This window comes from Orussus abietinus, unplaced genomic scaffold, assembly GCF_000612105.2.
Source record: "Orussus abietinus isolate OABI.00-Male unplaced genomic scaffold, Oabi_2.0 scaffold77, whole genome shotgun sequence".
NCBI lineage: Eukaryota > Metazoa > Arthropoda > Insecta > Hymenoptera > Orussidae > Orussus > Orussus abietinus.
The window spans coordinates 391,180-409,904 of record NW_019394245.1 but is presented as its reverse complement, the minus strand read 5'-3'; the positions used below and the strand labels follow the sequence as shown (position 1 = coordinate 409,904).

The window sequence follows — 18,725 nt, the reverse complement described above, 5'->3', positions numbered from 1 at the left end:
CAATCGAGACCGCCCACGACGAGTACGAGAGAGAAGACTCTCGCGGCGCATCGTTGCCCAAAATTTTACGTCGCCGCTACGTCGATCGCCGGCGATCGGCAAGAAATACTGAATGGGAACCGGCGTTAGGCGCGCCTTCTATAAATAGAGCGAATTTATACCTTACTCCGCGAACCCTGGAGTGAAACGATCCCTCCTTTGCGGCTGCCACCCGTTCGTTCCGTCCCGAAGTGAAACTCGTCGGTACACTTTATTTACACTCCGGATGTGGTTAATAGTACCGTCGCTGGCACTAGGTTTCTTTTCCTTTCGAGTCTTCCTCAGCGGCCCTCGAGGTTTTTCGTTTCCACTTCATTTTACCAGACATTTTTCGAGCGACGATATGGCACACGGCTCAAACTTTGCCACCATCTTTATTTACTAATTTTGGAATTGGACGGAGGAACGCGGAACCGCGAACCGCCAGATGGCGCCGTGATAAAGCGATGCTGAAGATGAGCAGACCAATGATTTGAGGAACGATTTACCTAACGTGGCGCCCTCGCGGAGACTCGTGTAAGTAGATTCATTTTTGAAGAGAGATTTATTGCTCATTTAGTGAATTTATTTGACTGCACATTTCTAAAAGTGACTCGTATTCTTTTTTTTCTACTTTATAAGGTACTTAAGTTTGCCTCACAGCTGAATATTTGAATGTTTTGTTAATTTATTTTCCCTCTAAATATTGTATTTCCTTTTGTGGAAGGCAGTGCTACATTGATGAAACCATTTTAAAGACTCCAGTTTTGAGTAAGGTTTCAGAGGTCTAAGGACATTGAACTCATTGGTCATTTTGAAACGTCTCTGCGTCTCATCAGCTTGCATCAGCTGGGAAACAACTATGCAATGACGCCAATGATCAAGAATGATCAGAAATAATGCGTTTTGTCCCGGTTCAGTTACGTTTGCGTTAAATAATCTACATTTACATGTATCATAAACTAAACTAGTAAGTGTTCGCGTTTAGTAAAAACTGTGGTCGTAAACAATTACCATGTTTATTTCCTTCTACATTTTTGTATTGCAAATAATTCTGCGTAGACATAACCTTTTAACTAATAAGTGATGTAGTTCTTTATAAGAAAAAAAAAAACTACGTTTTTACAGAGTTTATGCAATGGAGGAAGATGGTGGAAAAAGAATGAGGGGTAGGTCTCGAGGAAGGGCTCGTGGCAGACCAAGAGGTCGAGCCAGAGGACGAGCTAAAAAGGCAGTCAAGGTAAATAAGTCTTGTTTAAAGTACTTTTATACCTAAGTATGCTACTGTAATTCAATATCATTTACGTACAAAATATATTTATAATATGAGGAAACTCATTAAAATATATTTATATTTTATCGTTAAAGGTTATAGAGAGCGATGAAGAGGAAACCCCTCAATTAGCAGAAGAAACCCCAATGGAAACAAATAGGGCAGAACCCGAGCAGCATGAACAACCTCCACAACAGATTCAGCAACCATTACCGGAACAGCAATTTGATTTAGAAGCAGATATATCCCAGTTGGAAGCACCAACTTTTACTACTATCAATAGAGCACCTCCAGAACCGATGTTGCGATTACGTTGGGATCATCGGGTTAATCTCATTGGAGAAAAAGTTCTTAACCCAATGATACATTGCTGCGATAAGTGTCTTAAGCCAATCCTAATCTATGGAAGAATGGTTAGAGATTTTTGCTACTACTTTTACGACCTGATAATAATTAATAAACATTGTTTTACATAATTTAAATCTTTCAGATTCCTTGTAAACATGTGTTTTGCTTATCATGTGCTAAGCGAGAAGATAAAGTCTGTCCTCGATGTATGGAAAAAGTTTCTAGAGTGGAGCAGACGGGCTTAGGTACTGTGTTTATGTGCACCCATGGTGGTACTAGATATGGAAATGCTGGTTGCAGGAGGACATATCTAAGTCAACGAGATTTACAGGTTTCATATCATGTTCTTTTTAGTTATTAATGATCGTATGTGTTATAAGTTTTGTGATATTTTTTAATCTGTAGGCTCATATCAATCACCGACATATTTCGGCTCCACCTCAACCGGTTCAAGGTATTCAAGTGGACCCGCCACAGTATGTGCATTCAAAATCAGAGATTGATTCACAGATGGCAAAAGTTCCACCTGTACCGATACAAAATAGCCGTATGAAACAAGTACCATCTCATATGGTACAGCCAATAATGGGAAATGATCCCAGAGTTAATTCTATAGTGAATCAACAAACTGTCGATCACAGACCACAACATAGACCTCAACCAATAATTCCCATGCAGAATTATTCTCAAAATTCTGCGCCACCACCACCACCAACAAACCCCCCAATGAGGACTAATTTAATCACGGTACCTATTCAAGATACAACCATAACGTCTCACGAACTACATTCGCAACAAAATCATCACTATTATCCTCAACAAGTTGGATACGGAGGGTACAATGTTCCTCCTCCGGTATCACAAACTCAACAATATTATTCTCAACCGCAACATCCGTCTCAAGTCGCATATGTGCCACAACCTCCCCAACAGCAGTACGTGTCCTCTGCCCCGAGTACTCTCAGGCCGTCACCTAGTGGGTACATACAGGACCCACAGTACGGTCCTCCACCACAGCAGCAACCTCCTCAACCGCAATGGACTCAGCATCAACAGCAGTTCTATAGATAGGACACACCACAGTGATTTAATAAATTTTAATAGATTTACTGTTCGTGTTATCGATTATCTGTCTTAAAGTGAGATAATCGTAATATGACATCGTGTTAGTCACTGATGTGTGAATGTATATATTGGCGATTGTATTCATATATATACATATACACACATAACCTGCAGCTTTAAGCTGTCTGAAATTTATGCTGCCCAAATATACTGTTTAAAACAAATACGTGATAAGGGACAACTAAACATTTACTGTGCTCATTCGGCAATAAAAACATTTTCTTAACCGTTTAAACATATAGATTTATTTTCAATGAATATTTTGCAGTATCAAGCGCATAAATGCATCATGTTTGTGCAAGATCAATGTGGACGATATAATATTGGAATAAATTACACTTTATTCTGCTATTCATGCTATTTACAGTAGATATAACTAAAGAAGGATTATCAACAATTAATCCTCTTCGAGATAGAAAATATAAGGCAAAACAGTTTAATACGAGTACAGTATCGGTGCCACTAATTTTTAGATAGCATTGTAGTATTGATTCGAAATTCCTCTACTACCCAACATTATATTTGAATATGTAAATGTACAGTGTTACAGTATACATATTATTCTTTTTATCTTCTTTGGAAACGTTTCACGTTTGTAGAATTTATAGTAAAACTTACAAGTTTATTAACATCAATACGGTTTATACAAATAATAAAGTATCATTTTCTACCACATCGTGGCATCACTTTTCTAAAAAATTCGTTCTTAGCAGTATACGAGATTAAAGATTAGAATGTATTGGTTTGGCAATATAATTTAATATCGTACATTCTAACCACTTGCGTTGTATTTACAAAGTGAATTATATTTTAACACTTAAATATACCATTGTTCTTAATACTACGCCAGATTCCGACGGTATATCACTGACGGTTTCGATTTATTCACACGCAAATCTTAGCCTTACACATTCCAACTCTGTAGTTCATTTTACACTGGTACTAAAACAGTAATCGACTAAGAAATCTCGTTCAGTTACAAAATTTCTAGATACGTTGTTAAGTGTTGTTTAAGTACCAGGCCAAGATGATCCAGCTTAAACAGTTAAATATTTGAAGAATTTTCTCATACTATACATAAAAATAGTTTTTCATCTCAATTCATCACACATGTATGTTTACGATACGTCACTCGCTGTTTCTTCTACGATAGCTTGTTCCCTTCTCATTTAACATCACACTTCATTGTACACACAACTTATTCGTACAATTGTTGTCATTGTATTGCAATGAAAGATGAATTCGTTGGAAATTGTATATGGCCTAGGTGATATATTTAACGTACTGTAAAGTATAATTTTCACTTTTATTATCTTCATATAAACGTTGATTGCATAATTTATTTCATGACAATAAGTTCACAACGGAAATATTAAAGATACTCTTCTATTATTAATTGCAAATGCGTACAAAAATATCAATATTTGTTATGCCACAGTCTTGAAAGAAGCACTGAGACTACCATTATACTCTTGCACACCGTTTCTGTTTTCTACTTTAATATGTACAGAAAATCTATAAAGCGTAACAATATAGTAAATAGCAGTTTTTTTTTTTTTAATTAGATGTAAATGAAATCAACAAATATAAAGTGAAGTATTTTGTGATAGAAAATGATTGAAATGAAATTGGTAGAATGTAATAAGCAGTGTAATGTGTCTAGAAATGTATTTCTACAATGGATTAATATACGAATGAGTTGTGAGTACTGAAACGTTACTCTAGACTAACGTAAAGGAACTGATTTCAATATATCTGCAACTTCATATTGAATCATCAAATTCCTTGCAAAACTTACAAAAGCCTATTTCAAAATCAACGTCAGAAAAAAGTGTTAATCAGTTTTGTCCGAGATCTGCCGTAGCCTATAAATTTGGAAATTTGTTTCTATAAGTTGTAATACTTAAAAAGCAATGATATTCCATAGGAAATTAACATTTTTTTGGCTGTCTGCTTTCAGTGACTGTTATAACACTAAATTCTCCTGACAACCATAACAATCAAAATTATATATTTAGTATTCGTTACCAGAATATACTTGATCACATCCATTAAAAAAAATGTGTTGTTCTATTTAATCTTAATAAATGTGATAAAATAGATAATTAGATTGGGTTTTGTTTCTCATAACGATTTAACCGACACATTTTTAAACTGTCAAAGTAATTTTGACAACCTTTCATTACATATCTCAAAAGAAGCACAATTACCTGTTAATATTAATATTCAACACATAAAATTCATTGTTTTATGATCTAATGTAACTCACATTGAATTAGATATTTTCAACTTTTTCAACAGGAATAAGTAAATAAAAATGTATTTGCGCATAAAGATACGTAGTCTTAGGGTTCAGTCATTTCCTCCAATATTTCCGTACTGATACCCGTTTTACGTACGCAAATATACCTAGAAGTTTCTTGGCGATCTAAAGCATAGACTCGTTGAAATCAGTTTCTTTAAGAGGATCACGTTGCCGAAGTGGATGGATGACTGTGAATGTTGACATTGATTTGGGGAATAAGAGGAGAGGCAAGTGGTTTTGGAGCAGTCGATTCGGGAATTGGTATCGAAACTGCTGGAGGTACAGGAGAATGTTTCTTACTTCTATCTTGTTGCCACGACTTTGTGTGGTCTTTGCTTAATCGTTCACTTAAAGCTTTCAATGCAATTTGCCTGTAAATTAATAAATATTATATGTTACAAAAAATGTTATGTTCCGTAATTGTTTTAAATAACAAAAGTTGTTAGTATTTAATAAAATTACCGGCGTCTTTCACTGTCATGAGGATCGATACCAGGCAAGTTAATGACAAGACCCGGAGGTGCATTGGACATGTCAAACCGTCGAACCACCTTCTTACAAATTCCCATACGGACGAAAAATCCATGGATCGTGTTGCTGACAACTGCGATCGGCGGTTGTAAAACATTTGGAAAGAAACTGGAAATAAAATTAACAATAGTCTCATCATCACCAAAAAAACGGTTAAGGCATCAATTATGAAATTACCTTGCAAATGTGAAATTGTCTGCCATATCCCCTCTAGTACCATTACTATGCCTTTGATAAAATCTCAAGTAGATCCATGATACTAGTAAACCACTGAGAAACATGGTTGGGTACGTGCCTTCCAATAGTCCCAGTAGCCAAAGTGACAACCCAACCATCCATATTATAAGAGGAATGTTCCGATTTGTGATTTTTCCCATAGGAGTTTTAATTAAAATATGATCTGGCATAATTTGTTTCACAGCCACGGTTACTCCTGAAACAGTAATCGGTACAAGATATAAAACGTCAATAGATTATCAAACAAATGTAACATTTTACGTGCAACTTCACCTATAATTTGAACATTTGAATAACACAGTTGTTATAATATGACAAAATTATTTTTAAAGTGTCCTTAAAATCATTTGAATAACAATCTTCTTTTGGCCGATTCCCTCCCATATTTAATGGTATTTAATGGTATACAAACTACGAAAAACCAATTACGCAAGCAATGTTGACTACCACTACTCCAACAATTTTTAATCGCGCCAATTCTACGTCCATAACATTTACCATTTTTATGCAAAGGATAAATGACACTTTTACGAGTTCAAATACCTGCGATATAGCCTGCAAGTCCGTGAATATGTACATCGAACAGCAAATCGGTATCACTGGTGCACATGTAAAGAAAAAGGTAAAACAATGCGGACTGCACCGCAACTCCAACATTTACAATGGCGAAGAAAGTCATCATTTCCAGAGCTCCCCAGAGGGGTTCTATCAGCTTGCTGCAGAGCCCCATGGTGATGATGTCGACGCACACCTCCCAGAAGTGCATCTCCAGGAAGCAGAAGGTAAAGGCAGTCCATATCCAGAACGCGGGAGGCAACAGATAACCTGGCGTTACGCTCAGCGCCTTCACAGCATCCTCCGAGAAGGAGAGGCAATACGAGATGAGTACGACGATGCAAATGAATTTTACGCTATTGCTCATGTTTCCTAGGAAGGCTGCGAACTGTTGACGGAGATAGGGTATGTTCCTCCCCAAGCCCTTGATCGCTGTCATCACCACGGAAAAAGCTCCTTAACCTCTTTCAACTCAAGAGTTAACCTGTGCTGTCACCTGACGTTCGCCACGAGCGCATCCCCAGCACCGCGCGAGCACACAGAGCCGCGGACGCGTGCCACCCAAAACTCTTGACGGCCCGTTTCAGGAAATCTGTCGGTTACAAATAATCCGTTAGAAAAATCCAAACATTTTACGTACCGAATGCGGCGCAGTCTCAACGAACAGCCCTGCGCGCCAATCTCGCTCAGTTTATTCACCTTTCATAAATGGAGCTGACTTCACCGATTAACTTCTGTTCCTGGAATTTCTATATCTTTAAGCCGGAATCAGGCACGACTTTTGTGACACCGTTTTCTTATTTTGAGTCGAGAATGTTTCTGCATTCGTATGTACCGCTTGCGCATGGCAGCTTTCTATCGTACCGACCAGATCGCTGCGGACGGCAAGGTTCCACTCGACCCGCTCGGCCATTGCATTATCGCGTTAATCAAGCATGTGTTTCTATCTTGGCTACCAGAGTGCGCTGATGGATGCGCAAATTTTGTTGCCACAAAAAAATAAATTACACTAGAAACAGCGGGGGGCAATTTTCAATCGCTACGAATTTTCTGAATGTCCATTTGTTCATCCTTTTTCCTCTTGTTGTTAAATAAGTAAATGAAATGATAGAGGCCTTTGCATTAAGAAAAAAAGTGGCCGCGCGTGAAGTAAACGTAGAAGCATTCAATCGTTTTCTCATTAAAATTACAATTTGTCAGTATTTCTCGTTATAATTAGTAGAATCGCTTGCATTAAGTTCAAGATGGGACTTTTTAGGAAAGCCGGTAAAGAAATAAGACGGATTGTGAGCTAATTACATCTATAATTTTTGGAATTATACGCGCTGAATTACAGATTCATTTTACTCCGTTGTATACGAATTGTAATGAATTCATTTTTATAAATTAATTAAGAAATTCTTATGTAACGATGAATAAAAATAGACATATTACTGCTGGTTGGCAGACCTTGATCGTTGAAATTGAATAAAATAAACGAGTGACATTAATTGCCCAATATTATTTAATTGCGAATTGAATATTGTTGTATAAGAAACATGTACATACAGACCATTATATTGTCCGGGCAGAGTTAATCTTCCTGCAAACGAAAAAAGTATTTACGTTGCTTTTATCCCGTTCAACGGCACAAAGGAGTAGCTTTAATTATTAAGAGCCGGAAATGAAGTTCAATTAGTAAAAGCAATTAACAGAGCGTTAAGGATAGACGAGATAAAAGGTTTTCAGGCACAGGTCGGCCGTAAATAAAGTGCATCTGCGATTGCTCTTGTAGTGGAGATGGGCACCCTTTTAAAAATTATACCGAGCTTGAAATTTAGCACAGTTTGCCCCAACTGGATTTCTTCAGTTCGTCGCAGAAATTGATCAGTAACTCGAAGTCAAATATAAGAAATAATGATGTTTTATGAAGAGACTTTGATATTATCCTTTCAGAAAATCCTATTTTCGGATAATATCTTCGATAATTAATTTTGAGTAAGAATAGTATTTCCTATAATTCCGAATTGACTCGGAACTGACTCTTGAAATGATCGCAAAGACTTTGTATGAAGACAAGGCAATCAAGGGAATCAACATGGCGATCAGTCGTGTTTTGTTTCATCGTTGTTAGTCCAAGATTTTGTGTTTCTAAATGCTTTAAAAATTCTTCAACCTCGAGCAAGACCGTCGAAAGGAATAGTTTGTAAAAAGATGTGGAGTGTTTACGTGCGCTCTTTAAATTAAAAATAATTAACGCCTGCCTCTTACTCGTAATATCACGCCCGTCTGAAATGTATCGACTTCTTCACCCAAGACAATCATCTCACCGTGGAGAAGTTTTAATTTCCGCAAGAATAATTTCCACCGATATATCACAGGATTGCCTCATTTTACAGACTTCATTGAGTTATATCTTTAACCAGGTAATTTTATTATATTGAAGACGCTTAGATGATTGGTCAGTACACTTGCGTTATAATATACCTCTGAATAAATGCAAAATATGTATTATCCATTGAAGCTTGGAATTCGTTGTCTCCTAAGCTGAATAAAAGTGTAGTAAAGTCATTTCTTAAGACCACAATCTTGGATTTACGTCACTGGATAGGCTTCTATCCTGTGACGTAAAACTATTGGACAGGCTTCAATAGTAGATTGTGACCTTAAGGTGAAGTGAAACACGTTTAGGAACTTGATCGACGTCGATAAAGAAGATTTCTTAATGGTATACGCCACCTATCGTTTTCGTACAATAATTATAAAGAAATCGAAGTAAAACTCCAGAAACCCTCTGGATTCATGCTTTCTGGGGCCCTAATTGATTGCAGAGGGACACCTTGCGCCATCTGTGATTTCCAGGACAATTAAATTTTCACTCCGAGACCTCGTAATCCCATCGTTTTAGCATAGAAGCGCATACAACACTTTTTGCCTTTATCCCGTTCAAATGCGAGTTTATCGATTACCAGAGTGTTCTAAATTGTCGTAAAATTGTCCCGACCGTTTTGTTTCTCATATCCGGGCCTTCGATAATTGTATATCGATCGAAATATGAGAGCTCGACGCCATTTTGGTTCTGGTCTGGGCAAAGTTAAAAAATGTTTTCCAAAAATCCGAATTTTGAAGGTGTTAGGACAATTCTTAGACAATCACGAGTCATGTGTCCAAGTATCGGACAGTTTGGTCCAATACCCTTAAAAAAAGTGTTGTATTCGAATCGACTGATTTGAAGGGGGTTTCACTTCACCTTAAGAAATTACAACTACACACACGTAACAAAGATTAATCCCTTTCGCATAATCGTTTTTCTACGAATTGAAATAATCGGCTTTTTATACAAGAATAATACAAATCGCGGCGTTACGGTTTTTATAATGAAATATAGTCAATTATACGGGGTCGTTGAGTTAAGAAGTTTTCCCAAGTGTACCGTTTTTCCTGCTTTTCAGACCCGTACTCACAGACGATTACTTCCATAAACCGTGTCTGTTTCAAGAGGAAAAAGAATTCACTCGACGTGAACTCCTGGATCTGTCGGCTCGCTCGTGCATAGCAACGCAGTTGCATATTACGACTGATAAATGCCCGGAGTTTGCCCGCGTTGCCTTCGCGAGGTTTACTTCGCCGAGGAGAAATTGGCCCTTGGAAAAGTCTGGCACACCTTCTGCTTCTCGTGCCGTTAGTATGCACTTTTGTGGGTAATACTTGCCTTCCTAACGCCTGGGCTCCTATCGTCTACGATAGTGCTTTCGGGAGTGCTCCATATTAAGTAAATCCCCTTTTAAGCTTTATATCACCCAACACCTCATTTTTACTTGCTCTCTCTTCCTTTTCATTTCCTATCAGAGAAGGATGAAGAACCGTCCACGTGACAAATATAAAATCTCTTGTACGTCAACTCAATTATTAGTACTCCTACTATATGCGCCACAGAAATTGAATTTGATACGCCTTAACGTCAGTGACAATATGTAATTTACATTTTCCATAAAAATTCAATTATAAAATAAGCAAAGTATCTAACCATCTTCTTTTACATTTTACTTCAGGGGTGTATTAACGAATTTTTATTAATAATTTGTAATAATCATAGTTATGAATTGTCGATATCCATTTACAAGTCACTGATCGCATGCTATTTATTTCCTTTCTTAAGGGGACGTGAAAATAGCATCCGAGGGGTTCATCGTTTATGAAACTATTCTCCGTACAGGGTATATCGAATCGTTTTAAATGTTAGTACGTGAATATGGAGATCCTAAAGAAGATCCTGACTTCCATGAAACTTCATGTGTTACAAAAAATGTAAAAAAAGCTTAAAAACAAAATTGAAAGCATATGAAATTTCATGGGAGTCAGGATTCTCCTTAGAGTCTCCATATTTCCATTATATTCCCGTGGCAAAATTTCAAATTATTTAGTACAAGTTCGGGGAAAAGTTTCATAACCGATTGACGCCCGAGGTGCCACTTTTGTATCACCTTAATCTTTTAGCTACAACGGAGTTGGTCGTGAAGCTGTACCCCTGTACAAAGAGCTCCTTCTCAATTTATATCTACCGCTTCCCACTATACATTAAAATTTACGTCAAACGTTACACAATTTATTTACATTAGAAAAAAAAAAGTGAGCTATTATAGTGATATACCGTTCAAAAAGAGGTCTGAGTGGGAAGTCACTATAGCGGCATATTGCTCAAAAAGGTGGCATAGATGTACGAAAAAAAAAAAGAATGGTCAGGAAAACCACAATTGTGGTAATTGTAACCATTTTGGGACAACCAGGGTAGGTAGTTACAGCATCCAGCGTAACATGGCAAGGGTTATTTCGCCATTTAGTCAAGGTAACTTCAAGTAACGAGTTGTTTTACCGTGTTTATCGAAACCTCTTTATATATTTTGTTCTTTTCAAAGTTACTCCGTTTGCCATAACCTCCTAGGAAGGTTATTCCAGTTGTGGTTTTCCTGACCGTTCATTTCTTTTTCCCGTGTGGAAGCCACTGCAGTGGCATACAGTGGCAAAAATGTTTTAAGGTGAAGTGAAACCCTCTTCAAATCAGTCGATTCGAATACAATACTTTTTTTTAAGGGTATTAGACCAAACTGTCCGAAACTTTGACACGTCGCTCCTGATCACCTAAGAATTGTCCTGACACATTCAAAATTTGGATTTTTGGAGACAAATTTTTTAACTTTGCCCAGACCAGAACCAAAATGGCGTCGAGCACTCATATTTCGATCCATATACAATTATCGAAGGTTCTGATATGAGAAACGAATGGGTCAGGACAATTTTATGACAATTTAGAACACTCTGGTAATCGATAAACTCGCATTTGAACGGGATAAAGGCAAGAAAAGTGTTGTATGCGCTTCTATGCTAAAACGATGGGAATCCAGAGGATGTCTGGAGTTTTACTTCGATTTCTTGATATTTATTGTACGAAAACGACAGATTGAGCATGCCATTTGGTACAATATCCAATATTATTCGATACAGCTGTCAATATAAAAACGAACGTCGGCAACGTAAGCATTTAGAATAATCTTCTTTATCGTCGTCGATCAAGTTCCTCGACGTGTTTCACTTCACCTTAACCACCCCAAATCTTTTTAACGAAATAATAGAATTGGACCAATTTCAAATAACCTTTGGTACAAAAGTCGTATCAATGTTTCAGGTAACTGTCGAAAGCTGCTAGATAGTTGTACGGTGACGACACACTGCGGGGAGCTGTTCTGCAGGAATTGTTGTACAAGGCTGTTCTCCTCCACGGTGCAACCTCCATCACCTCCTCCTAGCCGAATCGTCCCGCCAGCGGAGCCGAGAATCCCGACACCAGCTGCTCCGGTCGTCCCGGCATCGGCTTGTGAATCATTAACGGACTGCTGTTGTTGCTGCTGCTGCGAGGAGAGCGCCTTGGGCGAACCGCACTGCGACCCCAGAGGATCGAATAATAAGCGGAGGCTCCACGGTGGTGGTGGCGAGGACGAGGAGCCCGATTATCGGCTCGAGGTCGACGGCAGACGTTGCTCCGAAAGCGACTACTCGAACCTGGGGGTCGTCAGCTCGGTCACGACCCTCAATCCCCCGCCCAGCCCTACGGCTGTAACTGCTTGGTACAATCGACAGCACTCTGCTTCTCAAAGGTTTATCGCAGACCTCGACCTATCCTCGTATTCGTTCCTACAAAAAGGATCTCTTGATGTACCGATTACCCTGAGCGACGAAATAACTTTCCAAGCAACCGAACGCTCTTGGGTCAAAGGGATTTTTATTTGCTGCTGGGAACAAGACTGATTATTGACTGAATTAAATGAATACAAATTTCAAGTGATATTCCATTTTCTTGAGTATTATTCTTATATGGAGAAAAAAAGGGAATGGTCAGGAAAATCACAGTTATGATAATCGTAATCATTTTGTAAGGCAATGTATGGGACAACCTTGGTGCGACGTTACAGTAACTAGTAAAATAGTAAAAAGAACATAGGGCTACTTCACCGTTTAATCGAGGTATCTACAAGGAACGACTTGTTCTACCGTTATGCAGGGTTGGGAATGTCCATTTGGAAATTTACCGTCGACATAATGGTCAATTTTTGTGATTGTCCACATTATACTTATGTGCCTGTCAGTGTTCTCATATATTTCTGTCTTAAGTTGTAAACTATCATTCGATGCTCAAAACTGTACTTTCTCGATGATCGCTTCCCTTTTGTCCCTTCTTCGGGTAGGGGTAGTGTTATACACGGAACGTCATTACAACTTAAATGCGGAGAATAGTAACAGGTCTTATAAACAAACGAGCTATCTATATCACCTGTGAGAAAGTCTCGCTACCTGTCGAAACTAATGATGGCAAATCATTGTTTCTGCATCCACATAGGAAAACGTAGAACAACCTTACAACGTGTGAAATCTTACTATTATTATGATTACAGTTCCCAGATAAACTTTGTACTTTACTATTTATCATAACCGCTTTATATAGTTGAGGTGTTATAAAAGGCTCATTTTATATATATATAATTTATAAAATTTCATTTATATATCATAAAATATCACTTATAACATTTTTCTTCAAACTGGGTGCATCGAATCATTTGAAACTCTAGCACGTGATTACGAAGGCCCTACGGAAGAACGCGATGCTTGTAAAATTTCATTTTTCACAAAAAAAAAAAAATGTGATTTTAGTTATAGTCTAGGCTAAATAAAGAAAATGTTTTTTTAAAAAATTAAATTTGACGAGCATCGGGTTCTTCTTTAGGGCCTCCAGAATCACGTGTTAATGTTTTAAATGATACGGTGCACCCAGTTTGGAGAAAAGTTTTATAAATATTTTAACTTTTTGATGTATAGAATGACCCTTTCATATCACCTTAATATTATCATTCCAAATGGTGTTCACTACTGCAACTTTTTAGCGTAGCACCATGGATACAGTAACTATTGGCAAGGTTACATTTATATTTCCATGTAATCAGTTTCACCATTTGTGTGGTTTCACTTACCACGATATTTTAACCATGTCGCTGTACTGTATCCAAATTATTTATTTCTGTGTAGCTTCACCGAGATCTTTTTATCCAAGTTCATTAGATTTTTTGTACATTAATGCCTTTGAATGAATAGTTGATTCGTTTGAATGAGTAGAGATAGATGATAGATAGTAATGTTGTTGTACCAGACTAGAATTTGATAGGTTTACTATGTATCTTATGTTTTCTTTCATACTTCTAACAATTACTGGTGACCTCATTTTCGCATTAATTTCATACAAAATTTAATCGTTATTAATAATTGTTTATATGAAGTGTGAGGTTGTTTAGATTAAATGTAACATGTACAAAATATCATGTAACTTCCATTGACGTTTTCATTACTTGATACCAATTTTGAACAAGAAATTCTTTTCGCAAACTCATTTCCAGTTGACACCTACTTGTTATAGTTTGAGTCGCATCACCGATGGTTTCTGCAAAATCGGCTTTTGTTTAGCAAATTTCTTTAGAAAGAATCATTTAGACTACCATAATTAATGACTTTCTCCTAGAAAGTAAATTTTTCGCTCAGGGTAGATACTTAATGTGGTGCAGAAAAATTCTGTCTTTATTGCTCTGGAATATTTAACAAATGAATTAATGTCTCCAAAAATTATTAAATTTACTAAGGGACTTGTCATTTTTTTTCAATAATATTAATATACTATTATTAGTACACAAAAATAATTATTTCAAGTATTTCTCTAGTGAAATTTATGTTATACGGTACTGAGTTGAGTACTTTTTAAAATTATTACATTTGTAAGCGAATGGTAATTAATATCGCAGTAGTTCATACTGAAATGTTTCTTTTTTTTAATAATCTCTAGAATATTAAGTCTGACACGATATATGTGTGGGCAATCGACATAGTGATAAAATATGAAGATGGTCAATTTATTACTGTTGCAGCACCTTTGCGAGTCAGCCGTGTGCAGGAAAACGACCTGCTCGGCCATCTTCAGCTTCCGGTGTCCGAAACAATTGTGTTTGCACGAACGAAACCAGTGTACATCATTGCAACATCAACGGAGTTAAAGTTGCAGCCCCTCACAGACTTGGAAGTCCTTGCCGCTCAGCGCTTCAGCAACAGCAACAGCAACACCAATATCGACAACATAACCACCAGTCCCATAATTCGCAACAGCAACAACTGCCTCAGGAGAGTAAAAATTTCAACAACAATCCACCAACAACCTTCGTCCATCCTCGACCATCTTTGAGGTACAAACATAATTGTTCCTAGAGACTGCATTTGCAAGACGGGAATGTCGGTTGACATCTATCATTGACCTAGAAATCGTATGGAACTAACATCGAATTGAAATGCACGACACTCTCTATGGCAAATACAATCTCACGAATAAGAACATAGATATAATATCAAATTCAAATTATAAGATTTTATTAACGCCATAAACTATTTTTTACATACGTTTTACTAAGGCGATGTGTTTTTGCCGGATGCTGATTACCTGAATTATATTAGCGCATTTTATGCGCAGTACATAGCGGAATAGCTTACAAGATTCCTAGGACAGGGTCATCGAGGTGGGAGTCAAGCGGGGAGGAACACGTTGTAAATTGACTATCCACAGCAGGTGCAACTGCACCCCAGAACTCCACAGTGATGATTAATAGCTGTCGAATGGCATCGGTCAGCTTCGGGGAGACTTTGGAAGAGGAGAATTTGGAGTCGATCAGCGAACACGATTTCGGGGAATCCAGGAGACAACTCGCGGCAGAGAAAGTAGGTTGTAACTTAGGTGTTTCCGGTCCAAGCGGAAGACAAGCCCCGCCGATCGCGTTCCAACGCCAGGGTGCAACTAGAGATCATTCAGAGGGGTTCAGGTGTAACTTAATGTCGCCAAAACCGAGATCGACGTACCCACCACTGCCGCCACATTACACGCCGCCACCAAGGAGGCGGGTGTCCTTTTGCAGCGACGTTCCCGAAGAAAACGAGACCTACGTGACCGCTTCCAGTGGGTCTTCCGTGGTACCGAGCGACCACATCGACCCCTATACCATCGGCAACATCCTAGCGAAAGAACACAGATCTTATTGCGAGATGGATGACCACATCCTTACCAGACCCTCCACTGCTGGGACCAATTGCAACGGGTCGAGTGCGGTCGAAGAGCACCAAGGATGCCATCAATTCGACGTCTCCGGGGACGAGGACGATAACGTTAACGCCTTAGATACCGACGAGGATGACAGGATGCGTGGAGGCTGCGGTGGTTGTGGTGGTGGAGGCAGCGGAGGTTGCTGCGGAGGAGTCACGGGCAATGGCTATGGCAGTGGTACCGGGGGGTGTGGCTGTGGAGGCGGTGGCGGAGGATGTGGAAGCGGTGGCGGAGGATGTGGAGGCGGTGGAGGTGGATGTGGAGGCGGTGGCGGAGGATGTGGAGGCGGTGGTGGCAGAAATATGCTCGGTAGGTGTGACCACACAGATATTGGCAAGTATCGAACCGATAACGACGGCTACGGATGTTCAGGTGGAAGCGGAGGCTGCTGCGGGTCGTCGGCAGGTACGGCTAGAGTGCATTTCCAGAGCGATTTATCAGACGGAGGATGTTGCGGGAAGAGGGCAGGAGGATGCCGTGATCCCGGGGAAGCCTCGGAAGGTGCCTGCGCCTCCACGGGCTGCGGCAATCCCCGTAACACCGGATACGAGACTTGCCCACCTCGAGAGCCCGATCCCTGCAAAAGAGACGACACATCCCCGTGCTCCACCGTTGCCTGCTCCCCGCCCTGCGCCGGAAGGAAGGGCTGCTGCCCCCCGGCCGGATGTCGGCCAGTTTGTAGAAAGAAGAGACGCTGCACGCCGCCGTGTACCGCCGAGTCGAAGAGTTGCGGCGGGGGTGGTTGTTGCGGAAGCGGATGCCGCGGAGGCTGTGGAAAGCCCGGGCAGGTTTGCATGCCCCTGAGACCGTGCAACACCCCGCCGTGCTTGCCGCACCCCTGCGTGGGCGGTTCTCCGTGTTCTCCACCTCGACCTTGCGCGCCTCAGCCGCCCTGCTGTAGGTCTCCGCAGATCCCGGGAACACCTGCGAGCATGTCCGGCATGAGCGGAGGCGAGGGCTCCAGCTGTCGGTAAGAGATCCGAACTCCGTGCTCCCGTGCTTTAAAGATGATTTCGTTTGTGTGTGCAGGTCCAGGAGTCCCGGAGGACGAACCGCGGGTGGCGGCGGATGCTGCGATCCCCGGCAAGACGACGGCGGAGGTGGAGGCCGTTGCTGTGCCCCGAAACTTCCACCTGGGTGCGAGTGCCTCGGAGGAGGCTTGGACTGTCAGCGTTGCGGTCGGAAAGTTTACCAGGCAGAGATGCAGGTACGACGGTACAAGATAAATGACAAAGGGGCTTCCGGATGTTTTCCTCGCTCCGACTCGAAAGACTTTTTGTTTGAGCGATTCTGCGTGAAATCTCGATTGCTTCTGTTAAACTGCCTGAAATATGTCTCGAAATGTTAAACCCGTTTACTCACTGAACGGTTTTGGCTACTCGAAAACGACTTTTACAGAACGCTACCGGCGATCCTTCTGATTCAAATTGCAGGAACTGTAGATCGACGAAGTAATATAAAGAGACACGACGCTTACGGTCGGTTCCACAGAATCGGGACCCAGGGATCTCGGTTTTTCGCTGATCTAACGATACTTGCGAGAAACGTAAGAATTCCGATACTACGTGACCACAACATTTCCAACCATCTAAATAACTTAAAATGATTTTAATTTTACAATTACGGTATCCAACGTGCAGCAACAATGCGCGCATATTACACAAAATGGACATTCTTAACGCGATAATGACTAGCAGACCCGCTGGCAGACGATAACGTATACTTTCAAAGTTTTACCGAGAAGATCCTCTCGGCATTAGATTAAACGAAAACCGAAGATCTTGGACTCCAAAAGTGGGGCCGACTTCGATACACTGTGTCGTATCTCCTGACATGATTTCGCGTTTAGGACGAATAATTCCTTGCACTTTATTTTTGCAATAATTGGAAAGGAAGTTGCCGATATAATATATCACGTGACGAAAAGCGACCTATGATTTCACCCAACGACAGCCAATGTTGAACTAGTTCAGCTTTATACCGACGCCATCGTTGCTTCTTTTTTGCAGATCGTGTCCGGGGTACCGTACCACAACATTTGTTTCAGTTGCTTCTGTTGCCGCAAACCTCTAGAGCCGTTGACCTACCAAGAGAACTGCGGCGAGATTTATTGCAAACGTCAGTACCATTAAGCGGCTATCGGTGCGCGTTGACCGCAATCCAACTCCTAAGTTTTCATTTACCTTGCAGAGTGCTACGTCCGGAACTTTGGACCTCAGGGATACGGTTACGGTGCGGGAGCAGGCGTGCTGCAAACTCCCATGTAACCTGAGAACCGATTGCTCCATCTATATTACTTGCGAATTCGACTCGACTGGTCTCCCACTTTCGGCGACTTCGATCAACTTTTCATTTTGACTCGATTTTCTTTCTATTACGACTTCTACCCCAAACCTGAAACTAATTTTGACTTCGTTTTTATCAATAAAACATTACATTGGCGTATAATTTCATTAATTTAAGAAGACAAATTCCCGTACAAGTTTAGGCATCCACTCCTCAAGTCCTACCCAATAGGCATAAACTTATATTTAAAACGAAAATATGAAACCTTAACTAAAAATTGTTCGTTATGTATTTTTATATGTCAATGGATGATTCGCGCATTTAAGGTGATGTGAAAGTGGCGTAGAAGAGGTTTGTTCATAAAACTTTTTTCCCAACTCGATTTACCG

At 39.9% G+C, this 18,725-nt stretch overlaps 4 protein-coding genes across 6 annotated transcripts in view; 2 read left to right on the top strand and 2 right to left on the bottom strand.

The window, feature by feature from the left end:
• Nucleotides 1-409, bottom strand: part of LOC105694698 — a 54,433-nt gene extending 54,024 nt beyond the window's left edge. For both annotated transcript variants that reach the window (XR_001103540.2, XM_012415602.1), the window contains exon 1: nt 162-409. The gene's annotated coding sequence lies outside the window, so the exon portion shown is untranslated. The remainder of the gene's footprint in view (nt 1-161) is intronic.
• Nucleotides 410-847: 438 nt separating this feature from the next.
• On the top strand, nt 848-2,999 carry LOC105694720 (E3 ubiquitin-protein ligase Hakai). Its single transcript, XM_012415643.1, has 5 exons — nt 848-988; nt 1,147-1,258; nt 1,387-1,704; nt 1,782-1,970; nt 2,045-2,999. The coding sequence occupies exons 2-5, from the start codon at nt 1,157-1,159 to the stop codon at nt 2,708-2,710; spliced, it is 1,275 nt and encodes a 424-aa protein (XP_012271066.1). The 5' UTR covers nt 848-988; nt 1,147-1,156; the 3' UTR covers nt 2,711-2,999.
• Nucleotides 3,000-3,268: 269 nt separating this feature from the next.
• On the bottom strand, nt 3,269-7,957 carry LOC105694721 (transmembrane protein 115). 2 transcript variants are annotated; one of them, XM_023433042.1, is made up of 5 exons: nt 7,941-7,957; nt 6,381-6,984; nt 5,778-6,033; nt 5,532-5,708; nt 3,269-5,440 (listed from the first exon to the last, which is right to left on the bottom strand). In XM_023433042.1, the coding sequence occupies exons 2-5, from the start codon at nt 6,829-6,831 to the stop codon at nt 5,233-5,235; spliced, it is 1,092 nt and encodes a 363-aa protein (XP_023288810.1). In that variant the 5' UTR covers nt 6,832-6,984; nt 7,941-7,957; the 3' UTR covers nt 3,269-5,232. The 2 variants fall into 2 exon arrangements, with proteins under 2 accessions (XP_023288810.1, XP_012271067.1); XM_012415644.2 differs by lacking the exon at nt 7,941-7,957 and adding an exon at nt 7,092-7,257.
• A 485-nt stretch (nt 7,958-8,442) lies between these two features.
• LOC105694645 lies at nt 8,443-18,441 on the top strand. The gene is made up of 7 exons (XM_023433039.1): nt 8,443-8,797; nt 9,824-10,052; nt 12,055-12,523; nt 14,834-15,145; nt 17,080-17,257; nt 18,060-18,168; nt 18,241-18,441. Exons 2-7 carry the CDS (start codon nt 9,956-9,958, stop codon nt 18,315-18,317), a joined length of 1,242 nt encoding a protein of 413 aa, XP_023288807.1. The 5' UTR covers nt 8,443-8,797; nt 9,824-9,955; the 3' UTR covers nt 18,318-18,441.
• Nucleotides 18,442-18,725: the final 284 nt, after the last annotated feature.

Coding starts and splice junctions, on each gene's coding strand:
- LOC105694645 (XM_023433039.1), top strand. CDS start 9,956: ATGCCCGGAGTTTGCCCGCGTTGCCTTCGCGAGGTTTACTTCGCCGAG. Junction 12,524..14,833: donor CAGCACTCTGCTTCTCAAAG/GTTTATCGCAGA, acceptor TTACTGTTGCAG/CACCTTTGCGAGTCAGCCGT. Junction 18,169..18,240: donor CGGCGAGATTTATTGCAAAC/GTCAGTACCATT, acceptor TTTACCTTGCAG/AGTGCTACGTCCGGAACTTT.
- LOC105694720 (XM_012415643.1), top strand. CDS start 1,157: ATGGAGGAAGATGGTGGAAAAAGAATGAGGGGTAGGTCTCGAGGAAGG. Junction 1,259..1,386: donor GAGCTAAAAAGGCAGTCAAG/GTAAATAAGTCT, acceptor TTATCGTTAAAG/GTTATAGAGAGCGATGAAGA. Junction 1,705..1,781: donor TCCTAATCTATGGAAGAATG/GTTAGAGATTTT, acceptor TAAATCTTTCAG/ATTCCTTGTAAACATGTGTT.
- LOC105694721 (XM_023433042.1), bottom strand. CDS start 6,831: ATGACAGCGATCAAGGGCTTGGGGAGGAACATACCCTATCTCCGTCAA. Junction 6,034..6,380: donor ACTTGCAGGCTATATCGCAG/GTATTTGAACTC, acceptor TTACTGTTTCAG/GAGTAACCGTGGCTGTGAAA. Junction 5,709..5,777: donor GACAATTTCACATTTGCAAG/GTAATTTCATAA, acceptor TTTTATTTCCAG/TTTCTTTCCAAATGTTTTAC.